The 18,390-nt window shown below is 39.7% G+C and overlaps 1 protein-coding gene across 1 annotated transcript in view; it reads left to right on the forward strand.

Moving 5' to 3' along the window:
- CSTF77 (Tetratricopeptide repeat (TPR)-like superfamily protein) overlaps nucleotides 1-16,655 on the forward strand; it is a 98,013-nt gene extending 81,358 nt beyond the window's left edge. The window contains exons 22-23 of the mRNA XM_077392826.1: nucleotides 15,512-15,730; nucleotides 16,236-16,655. Of these exons, the coding sequence (XP_077248941.1) occupies nucleotides 15,512-15,730; nucleotides 16,236-16,402 (386 nt within the window). The 3' untranslated portion in view covers nucleotides 16,403-16,655. The remainder of the gene's footprint in view (nucleotides 1-15,511; nucleotides 15,731-16,235) is intronic.
- Nucleotides 16,656-18,390: the final 1,735 nt, after the last annotated feature.

Below are 18,390 nucleotides of genomic sequence, written 5' to 3' on the forward strand. Positions count from 1 at the left end.
CATTTAAGACCATAAAGGAGGGCTCTTACCTCAGCCTTGTTCACATCAAAGATACCAATCAGACCTGAGTAAGGCGTTAGGATTTTTTCATTCGCGTTCCGGATCGCTCCTCTGATCCCAGCCTTACCAGGGTTACCAATAGAGCTACCATCAAAATTTAATTTTAGCCATCCCTTTGGCGGATACCTCCACTTAGGTGATATCTCATTTTTTACCTTCCGTTCCAGGGTCACCGCTTTCCAGTTCCTTAAGATCTCGCTCATGCTATAAGATATTCCCAGCTTGGCCCTTGTCCAATTGATAAATTCGATTTTAGTTTCCAGTGTGATTCGAGCCAAGCTCTTCTCCTTCTCTTCAAATATATGACCATTTCTCTCCTTCCATATTTTCCAGATAATAACATATGGGATAATCTTCCACATGCCCTGCCCAATGTCGCCAAAAGGTCCCCCAGTCCAATTCAGAATTAACTTTTTTATACTTTCTGGTAGTACCCATGCCATTCCAAACACACTTATAAAGTGATTCCATAGAAGGTATGAATACGAACAGTGAAGAAGTAGATGATCTAGTGTTTCTTCCTCTCTTTTGCAAAGAACACAACGACTAGCCATCATCATTTTTCTTCTTTTTAAACAATCGCACGTGTTGATGCTGTTATGAACCAGGGTCCATGCAAAGGCCTTCACCCTCAGAGGTGCATTAGATTTCCAAACAAGAGCCCTACGAGATGCTTTTCTCCCACCGTTATTCATGACTGCGAAAAAAGACTTAACAGAGAAGCTACCACCTGGGTCCGGTATCCATACTCGTTCATCCGCTTCAAATAACGAAAAGAGTTGAGCAGGTTAAGAAGGGATGTGAAGCACTCAATTTCCTCATCCTTGAGATCTCTTCTTACTCTTACATCCCAAAAGCCATGCCCTTGGTCTCCATCCTTCTAGATAGTCTGAGACCTTCGCATCGCGCGCAGTTGCTAGCCTGAATATTGAAGAAACTTTGCGGTTCAAAGAAGTGTTTCCGACCCATAGATCCACCTAGAAACTAACGTTGTTCCCCCTACCTGCTCGGAATCTAACAGAGAGCTCAAACATTGATTGCGTTGTGCAAATTGACTTCCATGCCCCTGATCCTTTCCCACCACTAGACACTTTGCGTTCCACTCGCCCCATTCAGTCCCATATTTCTCACCAATCACTTTATGCCATAGAGCACTCTTTTCTTCACTGTATCTCCACATCCAATTTCCAAGTAATGCCCTGTTGCGCAGTTTTAATTTTCCAATTCCCAGTCCACTATGCTGCTTCAGTCTTGATACCTTTTTCCAGTTTAACAAATGCTTAATTTTTTTTGCTTTACTGCCCCCTGCCAGAGGAAATCTCTCTGCATCTTCTCAATTCTCTGTGCTACCTTTGCCGGGATTTTATATAAAGACATAAAATATACCGGCATGTTTGCTTAGCTAAAGCCGGCTTGATTAAAGTGACTTCCACCAAAAGATATATATTTCTTCTTCCAAGTGGGCAGCTTCCTCTCAATTCTCTCCACCACAGGGTCCCATTGTGCAGCACATGGTACACCATATCCTGGCGGGAGTCTTATGTATTTTATCAGGAGGCTTTCAACATTGCAGCCAATCCTTTGTGCGTGTAAGGCCACCATCTCTTGATCCACATTAATACCCGCGATGGTACTTTTTGCGAACTTGATTTTCAGCCCAGAAGTGATCTTGAATTAGCGGAAAATCCTTTTTAAATTCCTCACCGAATTCACATCATTTTCATTAAATACAAGTGTGTCATCGGCAAATTGGAGATGACTCACCGTATTTGAGATCCGGCTTGGTTTTAGTCCCTTTATGAGCCCCTCCTCCGCTTTTGGAATCATCAAACTGAGGGCTTCCACCATCTTGATGAATAGGTAAGGTGACAACGGGTCACCCTGCCTCAGGCCTTTCGAGCTCTTGAAGTAACCTTCCGCAGTGCCATTTAGAAGAATGGAGAAAGATGTCGTTGATATACACGCCTTTACCCAGGCCCTCCACTTTGAACCAAAACCCATCGTCTCTTGAATGAAGTCCAATACCTTCCGGTCAACATGATCATATGCCTTTTCTATTTCAACCTTCACAACCAGGCCCGACTGTCCAGCATCCTTACCGCTTCTCCTCTAATGAATGAGGTCAATCTTGATATTTAGTGCAATTTTACCCCCAATCTCTTCATCTTTAAGGTTGTTTCGTTATTTTCATAGGTGCCAAATCATTGCATACGACACTAGCTGCCACATCGCTCGGCCCACCTTCCCAGATGGGCGCACACCCCAATTCAAAATAATATCCTTAAGGAGGGAGACCACGATATTCTAAAGCTTTTTATGGTGCTCATCCAAAGGTGGTTAGAGACAGGGCAATGAACCAATGAGTGCTCCAATGATTCTTCATTACTTTTACAGAGAACACCAACTTGCGAGTTGGGCTTTTCTTCTTTTCAATCGATCGCACATGTTGATTTCTTCTTTGCCACCATCCGAGCAAAGGAGACCACCCAGACGGAGCTCGGGATTTCCACACCCTTGCGCACCAGGATTCTCCCCACCCTTTAATCCAAAGAGTTAGTACAAGAGTAAGAAGAGTAAATTTTCAAAAAAAGAAAAAAGAAAAAAAAGAAAGAGTAGAAGAGTATAAATGCGACATAAAACTAATAGGTGGTTTATTTCTTCAACCTTCAGGCTACACTTAAGCCTAATAGACCACATTATACCCCCATAACTACCCCTGCATGGCACAATATGGGCTCTCCTAACCAAAAGTATACCCAGAACCTTGTCTCATCATCTCACCCTACTCTAAACCTAACTAAGGGTAATGACTTGGACTCACAAACAAACTTCCAGGCACCCAAGCCTTTGTCTAAAGTAGGGTGTTTGCTTAAACCACATCCCTCCCCCCCCCCCCCCCCCCCCCCCTCCCCCCCCTTCCCCCTTTTCCCAAACCCAACATTGCCTATATTTATCCCCTAATTGGTGCCAAGGCATTTTTTCTCTTTTCCAAAGCTCCATAATCATTTTCCCAAGAGTGCCTTATTTCCCAATTTGAAATTTCCGATTCTAGGCCCTCATACTTCTTCAATTTGCACACCTTCCATTTCAGCAAGTACTGAACTTTTTCTTCCCGTTCCCCCTTCCCATAAAAATCCCTTCGTAACTTTTCAATCTTCTTTGATACTTTCACCAGGACTTTGTACAAAGTCAATAAATTCATTGGCACGTTGGACAATGCCGTCCTTATCAATGTTACAATGACATAAATACGTTGGCAGGTTGGACAATGCTGGCTTTATCAGTGTTATTCTTTCTCCAAGTGATATAAATAATGTTTCTTCCAAGAAGTTAGCTTCGTTACTGTTGAAGAGTATTGTATTCATTACATGTAGTGTTGAGGGTATTATTGTCTTTGCACATGTAACCCTATCTGGGCTCCTATATGTACATCATATAACATGGGAGTTCCCTAGTGGAGACTCTTCATCCTCTCCATTCCTCTTCTTCCTCTCTAACCTTATCCCCATTTCTAACATGGTATCAAAGCTAAGATCCTAGGGGAAAGGAAAAAAAAGAAGAGTTTTCCCATCACCATCTCCCATCAACGCCTCTCTCTCTCTCATCTAATCTCATTCTTACATGGTATCCTGAAGACGTGACGAGACAACTCCCCCCCCACCCACGCACACACATACACACACCAACCATCTGAAGACGAGACTCCCTCCTTTATTTTCCCAAAACCTTTTTGGGTTCATCCTCCTTAGTGCATCCCTAAACCCTAATCCTTATATCCATTACCCTCAACCCTTCACCCTAAATCCGTGAACCTTACACCCTAACTACATGAAACCCTAACCGTACCCTTCTCGTGAGTTCCTAAACCCCACCCTTTCTTGTAAATACTATTCGTAAATCCATCCACCCAAAACAAAACAAAAACCACAAAAAGATCAATTCTTTTCCTTCCTTTTCTCCATCCATAGCATCTTTTCTTGTTCTTTTTTGGTTCTTTCTCCATAAATCTCGTTCTTTTGAGTTCTTCCCAGTTCTTTAATCCCTTTCTTGTTCATTTTTTTGTTCTAGATCCCGAAATCTCTTTCTTTTCTACATATTAGTCCATTGTTGAGTTCTTTCTAATTTCCTTAACCCCTTCTTTATGGTTTAAATCCTCCCTTTCTTTCTTGAAACCTTCATCCCCTATACTCCATCCTAATCGTTGTTATCTCTCTCTATTTTCATTGTCAGTTGATATCAAAGGTGCACACCAAGTGTTTGGTGAAATGTCTAAGAGAGGTGTTGTGCCTTGCAAGTCCCCTTTTCGTTGCAAGTTGAAGGCCTCAGCTTCAACTTGAGGGGGAGTGTTGAAGGCCTCATGTATTTCCAAGGATGGAGTGTTGTCTTGGTGTTGTCTTGTTGTCTAGTTCCTCTTCGTTGTTCTTGTTGTTGGTGGTTGTTCCACATGGAGTTCCCTGTTGGTGGGTTCTTCTTCCTCTTCTGGCTTGCTGGTGACTCCAATTGATGTCATTTCACCGTTCCTTGTTGGTAGTCTTGTTGGTCGTGTTGTTGGTAGTTATCTTGTTGTCTTGTTCCTCTTCGTTGGTGTGTTGTTGGTGACTCCAGTTGATGTCATTTCACCGTTCCTTGTTGGTAGTCTAATTGGTCTTGTTGTTGGTGTTCGTCTTGTTTTCTTGTTCCTCTTCGTTGGTCTTGTTGTTGATTTGTTGGTTGGTTGTTTGATTGGTTAGTCAGTTCTTTGGTTGGTTGGTTTGTTCGTTTTGTTGGTGGGTTGTTTGCTTGTGTTCATCGCTGGTTGGGTTGGTTGTGGTTGTGGTTGTGGTTGTGGTTGGTGTGTTGGTTGGGTTGATCATGGTTGAGATCATCGTTGTTGTGGTTGGTTGGTTGTTTGGTTGTTGGTTTGTGTAACGACCCAATTCCAGAATTAGGTCGCTGCGGAAAAGACAAGTAAAAATACCGTGAATGTTTTTTACTACTGACATATACATTGCGGAAGCGATAAAATTAAAACACATTTAAAACTTTAAAAATCTCTATTCTCATTATTTATTAATTAAAGCCATAAAAACGACAAATAATAAAATCCATTATTCAAACTTGAAATTTAAAACTGCTCCTAAAATCTCAAACCAACTATGTCTCTTGAATAAAACTTAAATAAACGAATTGGATTTGACCCATAGGTCTATCCATAGGACTCCACATATTTCCCAATTCCCGTGATTTGTTTAGATGTCTTCATTAACGAACGCTCCTGCTTCTTCCTCACCTACCGATCCTGTAGGTGGAAAAGCAAGGATTAATGCAAGGTCATTTGGAAGGCTTGAACAATAAGAGTAACTATGAATAACATGCTATTATAACAATTTACCTTATAACATTTCATAACAAATTTAAGATACCTTAAGAACTAAATTAGCATTCAGTTTCCAAATACGTAATGTAAAATGCATGAATTATTATCACAAATGCAGTCATTTATCCCCAGTGATCATTCATCAATATCCCCTTTTCTTTCTCATTTTACGGTGGCCTATGGCCTAACGGTAGCTTTCTAACCTAGCGGTGCTTTCTAGCCCGGCCGTCAATCACTGACCATCAAGGATTCTCCACTTCCTAATGAAGTTTAATCCCTTATAGAATTTCTTTTTGGGTCACCCTGAACGGGCCCATCTGAATATGCATTGCTAATCAGGTGTTGTACTCTTTCAGCCTTGTTAGTTTTTGGCTCGCAGCCCAAGGTTGGATCTAAGGGATCTCCTCAGTCCTCCCTCCCACTTATAGTAATTTCGTAATTTATGGCACACATTCATGAATTCATTGTTACGTACCTCTTCTCTCTTTGTTATGAGGGAAAACTTTCATCTGCAATACAAAGTTAATTCATGTCCCTTAACATTATTCTATTAACTTGCAATATACTTTATCTTCCATTTTACATAAGAAATAAGAATCAATTTACATTTACTATCTCTAACATAACCAGAAGTAAAGACTACAGCATCATAAGGAAGAAGGTTATAATCACGCAAGCTATTTATACCACCATTATTATTCGAGTCCACCATCACTTGCTTTATTTTACTTTTGAATGTGTAAGAAGTGGAAGTCTCTGAGAGTATCGGTTACGAAGAGACCCTGAAAGGATTGCATATCGAGGGTGTTATGTAAATCATCCAATCTCGTTCTTTTTCCCGACTACACAACTTTCCTCAACCAAGGTTTAAAATTTCGGTTTCGGTACCGGTTTCGGACCTTGAAATTTCGAAATTTCGGTCGAAATCTGGTACAAAAATCGAAACCAATATTTTTTCAATATTAAATTTCGGCTGAAATTACCGAAATTTCGGTGAAACCAGATTTTATTCAATATTCAACCAGGTTTTTTGGGTTAAATTTCGGAAAAACCGAAATTTCGACCGAAATTCCGAAATACCGTTTCGGATTTTATTGATTTCGGTGTCGGTCTCGAAATTTAAAACCATGTCGTCAACTAATTCGTCCTTATTTGAATATATGGGACCCTATGCTAATACCCATACATACATACATTCTATTACTTTTTGAAATTAAATACTAACTTTACGTAATTTATCCAAACATAATTAGTACTGAAAGTAATCAGTTGTTTCTTTTAAAAATTTCAGAAAAGACAAACGTAGTTTGTGTCGTTATCAAAATTTGATCCGTTATCTTCTTAAGTTGAAGTTTCCGGAGAAGAAAAAACTAGTTTATAATGTTACCAAAAGGATTTTCTATCCCAAATCAGTTATCTCCTTAAATTTTCAGAAAAGACGAATTAATTTAGTGCGGTTATCAAAAACAAATTTTGCCCTAATTCAGTTATGTTTTAGATTTCCACAAGTATAAGCCTTTCTTATACTATTATAAAAAGTTTTTTTTGTAACATATTTGATTATTTTCAAATAAAATGACAGCTCTTGGTGCCATTATCAAAATTTTTTTTATCAAGAAATCACTTATTTATCAAATTTCCAGTAAGGATACACTTATTTATGTTAACATTAAAAAGGTTTTTGTCATATATTCAATTATTTCTAGATAAGATGAAGATACTTAGTGCCGTTATAAAAAATGGAATTGATTCAAAATCAGTTATTTCTGGAATTTTCAGAAATCTTTCTTGGCTGATTTTGAACCAAAATACAAGAAATTTTCGTTATAAAAATTATGGTAATAATTTAATTTATTCAAGATAGCTTCTTTAAATATCTTCGTAATATTTCTATTTCTAAAGAAACACAAGATTTATTCAAAACCCTAGTATGTCATGAAGAGAATGTTTTACACACACACACACACACACACACACACACTCTCTCTCACACACACACACACACACACACACACACACACACACACACACACACACATATATATATATATATATATATATATATATATATATATATTCAAGTACAACATCTACCATCTTTTTAATCTTCTTTATTAAAATTTTCGAAGTTCTAAAGTTGGGTTCAAAGTCGAATTTGAAAAGAAATTTCAAGCCATATAATTTTAGGATTGGATCTGTTAGAAAAGAACATCTATCATGATTCTTAAATCATAAAGAACTTAAAGAAAATAATGCTAGACTCACAGGAGCCCTTGCAAAAAATAAGGGAAAGGGCTCCCTCATTGGTCAAAATCAATTTAGGATGCGCAGAAAATCACGGTCATAACTGCCATAAAGGAGTTTTGACCAATGAGGGCGTCCTTTCCCTGATTTTTTGCAAGGGCTCCTGTGAGTCTAGCATTCCTCCGTTTTTTAATACCTTAACTTAAACAACTAGTTTTATTTAAGGTAAATCCATAAATTTTTGTACTCATGAATTTAAAATTAAAGTCCCGGACACTAACTTGAAGACGAACCACGCCCTCGAAGCAATCCCTCACATCTCCTTCTCTTTTCTTCTTCTCTCCTTTTCCCTCTTTTTTTCTCTTCTCTATCCTTTTTTTTCTCTTGGGTTTTCTCTTCTCTCTCTCTCTCTCTCAATCGGTCTCTCCCTCTCCCTCTACTTTTGACGTCAAAAATAGAGGGGAGGGGGACATCATTTATTTATATAAAATTTTGGGGAAAGTTTCCCCCTTTGATGGGGATTCTTTCCACCAATCGAAAGCTTCACCACATCCTTTCTTTCTTACTGTCTTTCATTTGTTTTATCTCTTTCCTAGTTCTAAAAATTCTATTGGTTACTAAAAGCAATTATGATGTAGCAAGGATTCCTAAATAGGAGGAATACTAATATTAATCAAATAGCGGTTTAAATTTCACAAAGTGTGACCCACTTTTCTAAGAGATATCTTAGTAATATCAATCCCGTAATTAAACTATACCCATACCACAAATGGGCCATAACTTCCTCAAATCATGTCCGAATCGCGAAATCTTTGGCTTATTGGATAAATAATCGAAAATGCATCCAATGAGACGACAATCAAATCAAACGGACAAGATTTGATGCCCAAAAATTAAGCTAGATTTAAAGTGACGAAAATACATAATTTTCTAATTATTGTCTCTCTCCTTTTTCTACTTAATCTACAAATACACAATTTTCATGGAAATTATTTGACTTGGGTTTTACGAAAATTTTTATTTTTTTACAAATTAAAGATTTGAAGAGAAGAAAATACAAGGGCCTTTGATTCCATAAGTCTCTTGAACTTAAAAGATCAAGGTGGATCGACACTCGAATGATATGATCTGTCATTTATACGAGTCTGATCGATGTTCTAAAGGACCTGAGGCTTGATCCGACGGTCTAAGAGGCCCAATTATAAATCGAACTTGTGGGCCGTCAATCAAAAAGGGATCTACAAACAAAATTAATAAATAGTGGTACATCCAAATGGACCCTGGAAGGGTCGGTCTTTACAATTTGTTGGTGGAAAAGGGTTGGTTGGTTGGTTGTTGGTTTGTGATCATCTTTGGTTGGGTTGGCTGTGGTTGTGATCGGTTTGTTGGTTGGGTTGATTGTGGTTGTGATCATCGTTGTTGTTGTTGGTTGATTCCTTCCACTTGATGTTGTTGATGCTTCTACATGATGAATGTAGTTGCTTGGCATAATTTTACGCATTCGTTGTCGTTGAAGTGGTTTGCGTTGCAATCCACTTTGTTGGTTGCTATATGCCCGGTCATTTGCGTTGGTTTGGTGTTGTTGTTGTTGGTGGCTATATGCCCGGTCGTTAGCCTTGCTTTCGGCCTTGTTGTTGTTGTTGGCTATATGCCCGGTCGTTAGCGTAGCTTTCGGCCCTGTTGTTGTTTCCCCAGGCGACGTGCATTTTGGCCGTTGTTGGTTGGTTTTCGTGCGCCCCTTTGTTGGGCCCTAATTAGTGATAGTTGTTGTGTTTTCTAATGCATTGTTGGTTGGTTGGTTGGTTGGTGTCTCTTCTCACCTTTTTGGTGGTTAGAGTTCTTCTATTGGCATTGTGATGCTCAATTGGTGTCTCTGCTCGTGCTACTTCACCGTTGTTCGTGTGCGCGCCTTTGGTGTGCGTATTTTGTACGAGGATTATTGTTGTATCCCTACTGAGGCGCTTCTGTTCGATCGCTGATCTCGCTGTTAGCTATTGATTGTTGGTATGCAAATTAGTTTGCCATTGCTTTGATTCAGGGGGAGGCTCTGTGGTGATCGCTCTTGCCGTAGTGTTGATTCAGGGGGAACTGTTGTTTTTTGGTGGCCATTGATCTTGCTGTTGTACTCATGGTGGCCGTTGTTCTTTTTTGTTATGTTTTTTCACTATGTATTTCCCCACCAGCTTGAGGGGAAGTGTTGCACCAAGCTGGCTGTGTGTATGGGATTATTGCCCCCTTTTCCATGCATTGGATCGCCATCCACACTTCTTCCTCTGTAAACTCCCTCTCTTACCAATCACACTGTGAAGAGTTAATCTTTTTGAAGGAAAGCTCCTTCATCTTTGACTTCCGCTCATGTTTTGATGAGTACAGCTTGAAGAAGTGTTGAATGAGTGGATTTTTTATATTATCCTTATCCTCTATTAGATCATTGCCTTCTCTCGAAGAGTTAATATAGTTGATTCGCCTTCATGCGCTAGCTATCTTATGGAAGAATTTTGTATTCCTGTCCACTTAAGCCAAATGGCTCTAGACGGACTTCTCCACCTTGTTTCCTCTAGCCTTAAGATTTCCTCATGTTTCAGGTTCAGGGACATACTCTCCATTTTTTCCTCTGTTAGATGGTGGTGCTCCATCTCTCCGTCCAAGCGATCATTTCTTGCAACACTTGCTCTCTTCTAAACAGCTTTTCTTCTACCTGTGTCCTATGCCACACTTGATTTTTTATTTCTGCAACTTCAATTTTCGGCACAATATGAATCCTTTTCACCCAATCACGCTCAGCTCTCGCCACCTTCGTTTTGATCTTCTCTTCGAGCGGTGTCTCTCATAATGCTAAGTCAAATTTAAAAGGCCTCGGCTCGCCATCAAACTCTCTCATTTCCAACATCAATGGGCAATGGTCTGAGATAGCCTTGGGCAAAGTCCTCTGTACTATTAAATGGTACCGCTCCTCTCAATCTTTTGAAATCACTATTTTATCCAATTTGCCTACGATTATGTTTGATTGATTGTTTGCCCAGGTAAACCTTGCCCCCTCCAATGGAAGGTCTACCAATTCACTTTCTTGTATGAAGGAATATAGATTGGCCGTGCTTCTTGTTATTTTACCTCCACTGCTCTTTCTTTGGATATCAAACTGTGTTGAAGTCTTCGCCCACTATCACCCCCTCCATCCCTTACATAATTCTTTTAATTCATCCCAGAAAATGCTCCGTCTTCTTGCAGATGGTGTCCCTATACATGGCTGATAATTTCCAAGGTGCGACGGTGCCCGTTGTTGAAACTAGTATGGATAGAACTTTCTTGTCACCTCGCCGGTATTGAATTTACCTTTGTCTCATTTGATTATGATGCCACCCACTGTTCCTCTAGCATCAAGAGAGGCCCAACCCCTCTACCATCTCCCTCACAGGCACTTTACAAGATATTTCGCTGCCTTGTCAGTTTTGGATTCTAGCTTAATACTCACCATGCCCCCCGCCCCCTTCTATCCCAATTTAGGTCATTGACTGTTGTATTCTTTTCAGCATCCACCAGCCCCCTAATATTCCAGAAGATTAACTTCATAGTTATTGCTTTGCTGCTCCCCCAAGTTCCAAGCCTTCGTAGGCCAGGCCCCTTAATTCCCTTAACCCCCAAATTTTCCTATTTTTACTGTGCTCCTTTAATTTGCCTTGCTGCCAATGTCTTGAATCATTCTAATTTTCCGTGCTTCATTCTCCTCGAAGGTTCTCCCTAGGCAAGGATTTAATTGTCGGTGTCGGTTTCGGCCACAACCGAAACCAAAAATTTTCGGTTTCGGCCGAAATCATGTAAAATTCAGTAAAAAAGTTTTGGTGGAAATTTACAAAAAAATAGTGGAAATTTCAGTAATTTTGGCAATTTCACTGGAAATCTTATAAATTTCGGTGAAATTTCACCGAAATCCTGAAAAACCGATTCAATGTACTTTCGGTGTCAGTTTGGACAGAAACTGAAGTATTTTGGCCGAAATTTAAAACTATGTCCCTAGGTTCCTTCCCAGATCTAGCATGCATTCCTGTTCGGAATTCAAATCGCTTTCGTCCGTGGATATATCTTCTTATTGGTGCATTGCCACTTATATGGTTTCCCCCAGCTCCTCCTCTAAGGGTGCTTTCTCACAGGAGTCTATCTATTGCGGTTTCTACTTCCAAGATGCATGTATCATCGCCCTTAGCCTCTAGTTTCCTCCCACCAAATTCATTTTGGCCAGAAACCGGTCGGTCCATGTGTTCTCCATTTTCCCTTGAAACAAGATGTCTAGGGGACTCAACTTCTGTCGCTAATCCCCTCATCATGTCAGTGTTGTGTAAGCTCCAGGGCTACTGTTGGTCACACCCTCCTCTATCACACCCTCTATCATTACTTCATCAGAATTTTCCGAACCCACCTTTGATGTGCGAATTGTTTTGTGGGGTAGGATACTCTTCTCATTCTTCTTTGACACTATTTCCCACATATATTAGAGCACTACCTCTTGCTCCTCTTCCGAGAGCCTCATTTGGTTCTGCATTGAACAGATTCTTTTCGACTTGATTTGGTTCTTGTATTTCTTGCGACTCTATGATTTATCACCTTCTCTGCTTGAGTCTTTACTGGATACTCTATTTTTTCCTGCCCGCATTTGTGCTACCCCCGCATTTGTGCTACCTTCACAGTTTTTGCCCACAAGAATTGAACTATTTCCTCTTAAGCCCAATGAGTTTCGGGGTATTTCATCAGGCCTTACCATATGTGCCCGCGTTTCTAGACCCCATCCTCGCAATATGTCACGCCCCCAAACTGAATTCTTGTCTAGGCATATAAGTATATAACAACGCCACATATTCATCAAACCACGATTATGTAAGGCATTCACACTGGAACCATGCAATAAACAGAGCCACTAAAAATAATTAACCACTAAAAATAATAACTAATTTATTATTTAACTATCAGAGTAATCAATGTGGAAACTAAATGTCTTTGTCCAACAGACTACATAAATTTAACCAAATGAAATAACTAAATGTTCATTCCTACTAAACTACTGTCTCATTTAAATTGAATAACATAAAATAATAAACTCTTAAACTGGCGCCTTTGCTCACACCCGAAGCCTGCGCAACAAGCATCCCACTGTTCTCCACCTGTAACATAGAATGCGTGGAATGAGCTAACACCCAGTGAAATAGATATGTCTACACTAATAACATGCTATGAATCAATAGAAACATAATAACTGGCAATCTATGTAATAGCTGTAACTAGCATAAACACTTCGTCTCAAAGGACGTTGACTGTTGCATCCTTACTCGGACAACACTATATCCTGATGCAAAACTGTGAGTAAAAAGTTTAACTGGAACATACGTGCATGTCGTAGATCCGAACTAGGAGTCATACCATACTGTAAATATTGACCCTTGTGTACACCAGCACAATCAATATCATTCAAGAATATGCATAACTTTGCATAATAAATCATATTTAATATGTAGAATAACTGTGGTAGAACATGTCTACTCACCTGTAGCTCTTGTCTGTGTTTGTTTTTCACGAACAAGATCCTCAAATCACTGTGTAGTATCACCTACAATTCATATTAACCCTCGATTAACATTTTGGTTTAATACATAAGTCCTCCGGGGTAAATCTGTGCCCATCAGAACTGATTGGAAAACTTTCCAAAATTTCGGCCCCAATAATGTGTTTGAGCGTCAATTTCGGCCCCAATAGTATCACCTACCTCTTTAGGAGATGGATCCCGTCCCAAGCTCCGGCGTTCTTCTCTTTCTCCAAAGCCTCCCCGTGTTTTCTCTTTTAAGGTTAGAGTTCTGAAATTTGTGGGTTAAGTGTGTTTTTATAGACTCTTGCTAAGAGTCCTAAGGTGGCAGGCTTTTGGAAACCCTAAGTTATTCCAACTAGGAAACTAGTTTATCACTAATTTCATTTTTTTTATAAATTAAATATTTTGGGACAAAAATACCCACTTCAAAAACGTTTTCCGTTTTGGGGTATTTCACAGTATTCCCCCAAAGAGATACACCTTTTGTTGTTGTCAGCATCTCGCCTTTTTTTTTAGATGAGCTGTAATTTCCCCCGGCGTTATCAACATCCCACCTTTTTTGTGGTGAGTTGTAATTTCCTCCTCTCCCTCCATTTTTGGCTGACAGATTAGACGATAGCAGTTCTTTTTCTTTTCCTTTACATTTTGTCAACCAATCCTCCACGTTTTCCATCAGCTCCTTGATTTAGGCGGTTTTTCTTTTGCAGTTCCTTGATGAGTATGCCAGGGAGCACCTTTTCAAAATTCAAATGAATGGCCGAGATGCTCTTAGCATTCTTTTTCTGCCTTCTACCTCCCTCCTTGAGAGGATTACTGCATGGTAATCTCCTACCTCGCTGATTTCCGCGGTCCCTTCTTGCGGCCAGTCTTCAGAAACCTCCCGTACCTTCTTTTTCTCTTCTCATCTCATTTCCATGGTCTGGTTTTTTAGACTCCAGCAACATTCTGTCCCGCTCCCTATAATTATGATACCTGCATTCCCCACATTTCCAATTGCCAGGCAGAAACTGGTTGTTTCTGGGAGGGGGTTTCTTAAAACCTTCGTTTCTCTTTCTTTTCTGGACCCAGCCCTGTTCGTCCTGTTCACCTCCTTTTTTGCTGTTGATTTGTTTTGCTTGGGCCACCTTTTCAGTTGGCCTGGTTGTTTGGCTTGGCAATTACTTGTCGGCAACATGTGTTTTCCACTTGCATGGCTTCAAGTGCCTCATCTCCTTTCTACTCCGCTTTGATGAGCGTCCCATATCTCTCAATGTCCTCCCCAATCTTCTTCTCTGCCTTGGATTGCAATTTGGTGTTGTCAAAAGCAAAGAACAAGGAAGCTCACTACAATATAATACTGATCTTTCATCCTTTTTTAGATGTGATTAGAGTTCCTTGTTACATTTTGAGAGAAAACTATGTTTGCTTCAGAGTGTTATTGGCTCTGCATTCTGCGGTGTAGGTGCATTTGTTTCCTTTGCAAGGAGGAGATGGCTACATTCCAACCAAGAAAAAATCATAGAGAAACTCCCTACCAAAAAAAAAAAACATAGAGAAACTCCTACAAGATTACACACCACTTTGACACTTCATAGGAGAATCCAATCATAGAAAAGTTCAAACTTGTATCATTTACAGTCATCACTGTGACACTTTAAACTTGTCATCGACGCTGCGTTCTTTCTTTTTTTTTGGAATGGTTATCGACTCTGAATCGTCTCTGCATTCTGTTCCACCATCTGCGACATCCTAAACTTGTACCATGTACGGCGTCATCAGGGATCCGAAGGTTCTGTCCTCTGCTATTCATATCTTCAGGAACACTAAAAAATTTGTTAGTCGTTAGGTCTAAAAAACTGTTATCTGATCCTACCAGACATGAACCATTAACTGAGAGAGGCTATAGCTGATTGATCATTAGCTTATGGATGTTACTAGCATCTGAGCCAGGGAACAAGAAACTGAAATATATTGGAAACACAGGAGCTCAATTATGCAACAGAAAAACACAACAGTTTAATTATGGTCTCTGTGTTTCCTGTGTCATGAACTCATGATGTAGCCTGATGATTATAGATTTTTGTTATTACTGCTTTATCATGATGAAAGTTGTTTCCTTACTATTGTTGTCATAAAAAATAAATCGTAGCTTGGTTTGCGGTATCGTCCGTTTTAGTTTTCATTGTACTGTCATCCAGCATATGGCAGTGGTTTTTTTTTTTTGCCTTTTCCGATATCTGATCTAGTACGAAGTGGTTTTTTTTTCCTTTTCCGATATCTGATCTAGTACGAAATAACAGGGCCATCTCCAGATGTGGACATAGTATTATCTATTTTACTGCAGAGCAACATACCAACTGGACAAACGGGAAAAACAACTCTATCTCAGCAATTAGCTGGAGGCCCTGCTCCCAGCACAAGTGACCTTTCTGGCTCAAACAAGGCCCGTTCCAACCAGAATGGTTCAACTTTCCGACCAAATAGAGAAGGCCAATCAGGAAAAAGAAAAGATCTTGAAAGTATGCCATGCCCTCTATTTCTCTCTCCCTGTTTATTTTATGTTTAAATTTGTATCCATGGCCTCTGGGTTCTGAAGTAGTCATATTCTTCCCTCCACCACCACCACCACAAATTCCAGGTGTTCATATATTTATATGCACATGGCGTTTGTGCATGCCACACTTTGGCCATGTTTGGCAACCATGAAAAAATATTTCATGTAAGTAGAGCCGGTAGGTAGTCATGGGCAGAGATGGAGAGAGGGTGGGAGTGAGGGGAGCATGGAAAGTTCACGAAAAACAAGAAAAAACAAAACCAATTTGAAGCAGGGTATATTTTCACTGTTTTTTGAAATTCTCATGCTCTCTACGCTGGTACCCTCAAGTCTCAGCTCCACTTTCACAATTGGGCCCGGGAATATTCCAAGAAATAATGTTTCATGGTTTCCAAACATGCCCTTAAAAGATTAATAAAAATTACTTGGAAAACTTGCTTAATCGATTTGACTGGGCGATTTATTGACAGGGCAAGAAGACGATGAGACCATGACTGTACAGAGTCGGCCGCTTCCCCGAGATGTTTTCAGAATCAGGCAGATTCAAAGGGCCCGAGGAGTTACTACTTCACAAACTGGGTCGACGGCATCCGGGGGGAGTGCATTTTCTGGCGAGCCATCTGGTAGTACCGACTAGTTACTTTTATTCTTTTTTTAGCCCGTTGATTTTTTCGCCCCCCCTGTAGGATAATGCGCCCCCTTTAACGTGATTTGAGGTAAAAAAACGTTATAGTCTGCCCACAATTCACGTTAAAAGGGAGGTGCATAACCCTGGGGGTGGGGGGCGCGCAAAATAATCTCCCTTTTTTATTCATGTTTAATATTAATATTATTATTATTTTGTAATTTTCTTTTGACATGATATTTATAAAATATATAGGCTTTTATTATTTATTAGCCCAGTTTAGACATTAATTAAAACTTGCAATTTAGCGACATTGGTATTTAGCAAGGGATGTGGGGAACCGATCTGTATTTTGCCATCATACATGCTTGTTAGACTAGGGTGTTTGTCTACCCAAAAACTTTAATGGATCCTGCCATCTCAGATGCCCGCAACCAGTTGTTCTTTTTCCATCCATCTATTTTACAACTTTCATTATACATAAACTCGCACACACTCCGGGTGCATTTTATTACCACCCTAGTCTGTGGGTACATCTATGGTTTTAAATTCCGGTTTCGGTACGTGTTTTGGCCCTCCCCGAGACTGAAATTTTGGCCGAAATTAGGTATTCCATTAAAAAAACAATATTTTATCTAATATCGAATTTTGGCCGAAATTACAGTAATTTTGGTTGAAATTTCGAGAAAATTGCTATATAAATTTAAAAAAATTGAGATTTTTTGGTTGAATTTCTCAAAATTTTGGTCGAAATCTAGTATCGTTTCGGGTATTGGCTATTTCGATTTCGGTCGAAATTTAAAACCATAGGTACATCCATGTAGACTCCGATCAAGATTTATAAAAAAGAAAGTGATTTGCCAGGGACTTTTGGCATAAAGGCATTTCGCAGCTAGCTGTTGCATGAGAGAGCAGCCACACAGGCTCGCTTTTCACCAGATTTTATTTTATTCATTTAATTCATCTGGGGTGGCTTCATGCACGGACAATCGACTATGGAAGCCATCTTCTTGATTAGGCGGTTAGTGGAGAAATTTAGAGAAAATAAAAATGACATTCATATGGTTTTCATTGATTTGGAGAAAGCGTATGATAGGGTTCCCCAGGAGTGTTATGTGGTGGGTCCTTGAAATGAAAAAAGTGCCTACTAAATATGTTGATGTGATTAAGGATATGTATGATGAAGAAGTAACTAGTGTTAGAACCACGGACGACATGTCTAGTGAGTTTCCAATTACAATAGGACTGCACCAAGGATCAGCTCTATGCCCTTATCATTTTACGCTAGTTATGGATGAGCTTAGGGAGGGTATCCAGGATGAGGTGCCATGGTGTATGTTATTTGCAGATGACATAGTATTTGTTAAATCTACATGATGGTTAATAGAAGGAAGAAGAAGTATGAGAGAGAGAGAGAGAGGAAGAGAGTTACGTCTCTTGGGAGAGAGAATGCATTAAGCAATCTCTCTCCAACTTGCATAATATGTATATATATGTGGAAATGTCATAAATGCCCTTACTAGGGCGACAATACATTTAACACTCTCCCTCAAGCTGGAATGTATATATCATACATTCCAAGCCAAGCTTGTTACACAAGTCTTTCAATTTGGCACATCCCAATGGTTTGGTAAACATATCTGCAAGTTGATCTGCAGATCGGATAGACACCGTGCAGATTTCACTACTCTGAGTTCGATGATGGATGAAGTGACAATCAACTTCAATATGCTTGGTTCGTTCATGAAACACTGGATTCGTTGCAATATGAATTGCCGCTCTATTGTTACAATACAATTGGGCTGGAGATGTCGATGCGAACCCAATCTTTGATAAGAATGAGTGAAGCCATATTAGCTCCCCACTCGTATATGATATAGCTCTATACTCGGCTGCTGCACTTGACTTGGACACAACATCTTGCTTTTTACTTCTCCACGACACCAGATTATCTCCGACAAATGTACAATATCTTGTCGTCGATCTTCTGTCAGCAGGAG

This window comes from Tasmannia lanceolata, unplaced genomic scaffold (assembly GCF_043159265.1).
Source record: "Tasmannia lanceolata isolate RefF3 unplaced genomic scaffold, GAP_Taslan_0.1 ptg000012l, whole genome shotgun sequence".
In the NCBI taxonomy this organism is placed as follows: domain Eukaryota; kingdom Viridiplantae; phylum Streptophyta; class Magnoliopsida; order Canellales; family Winteraceae; genus Tasmannia; species Tasmannia lanceolata.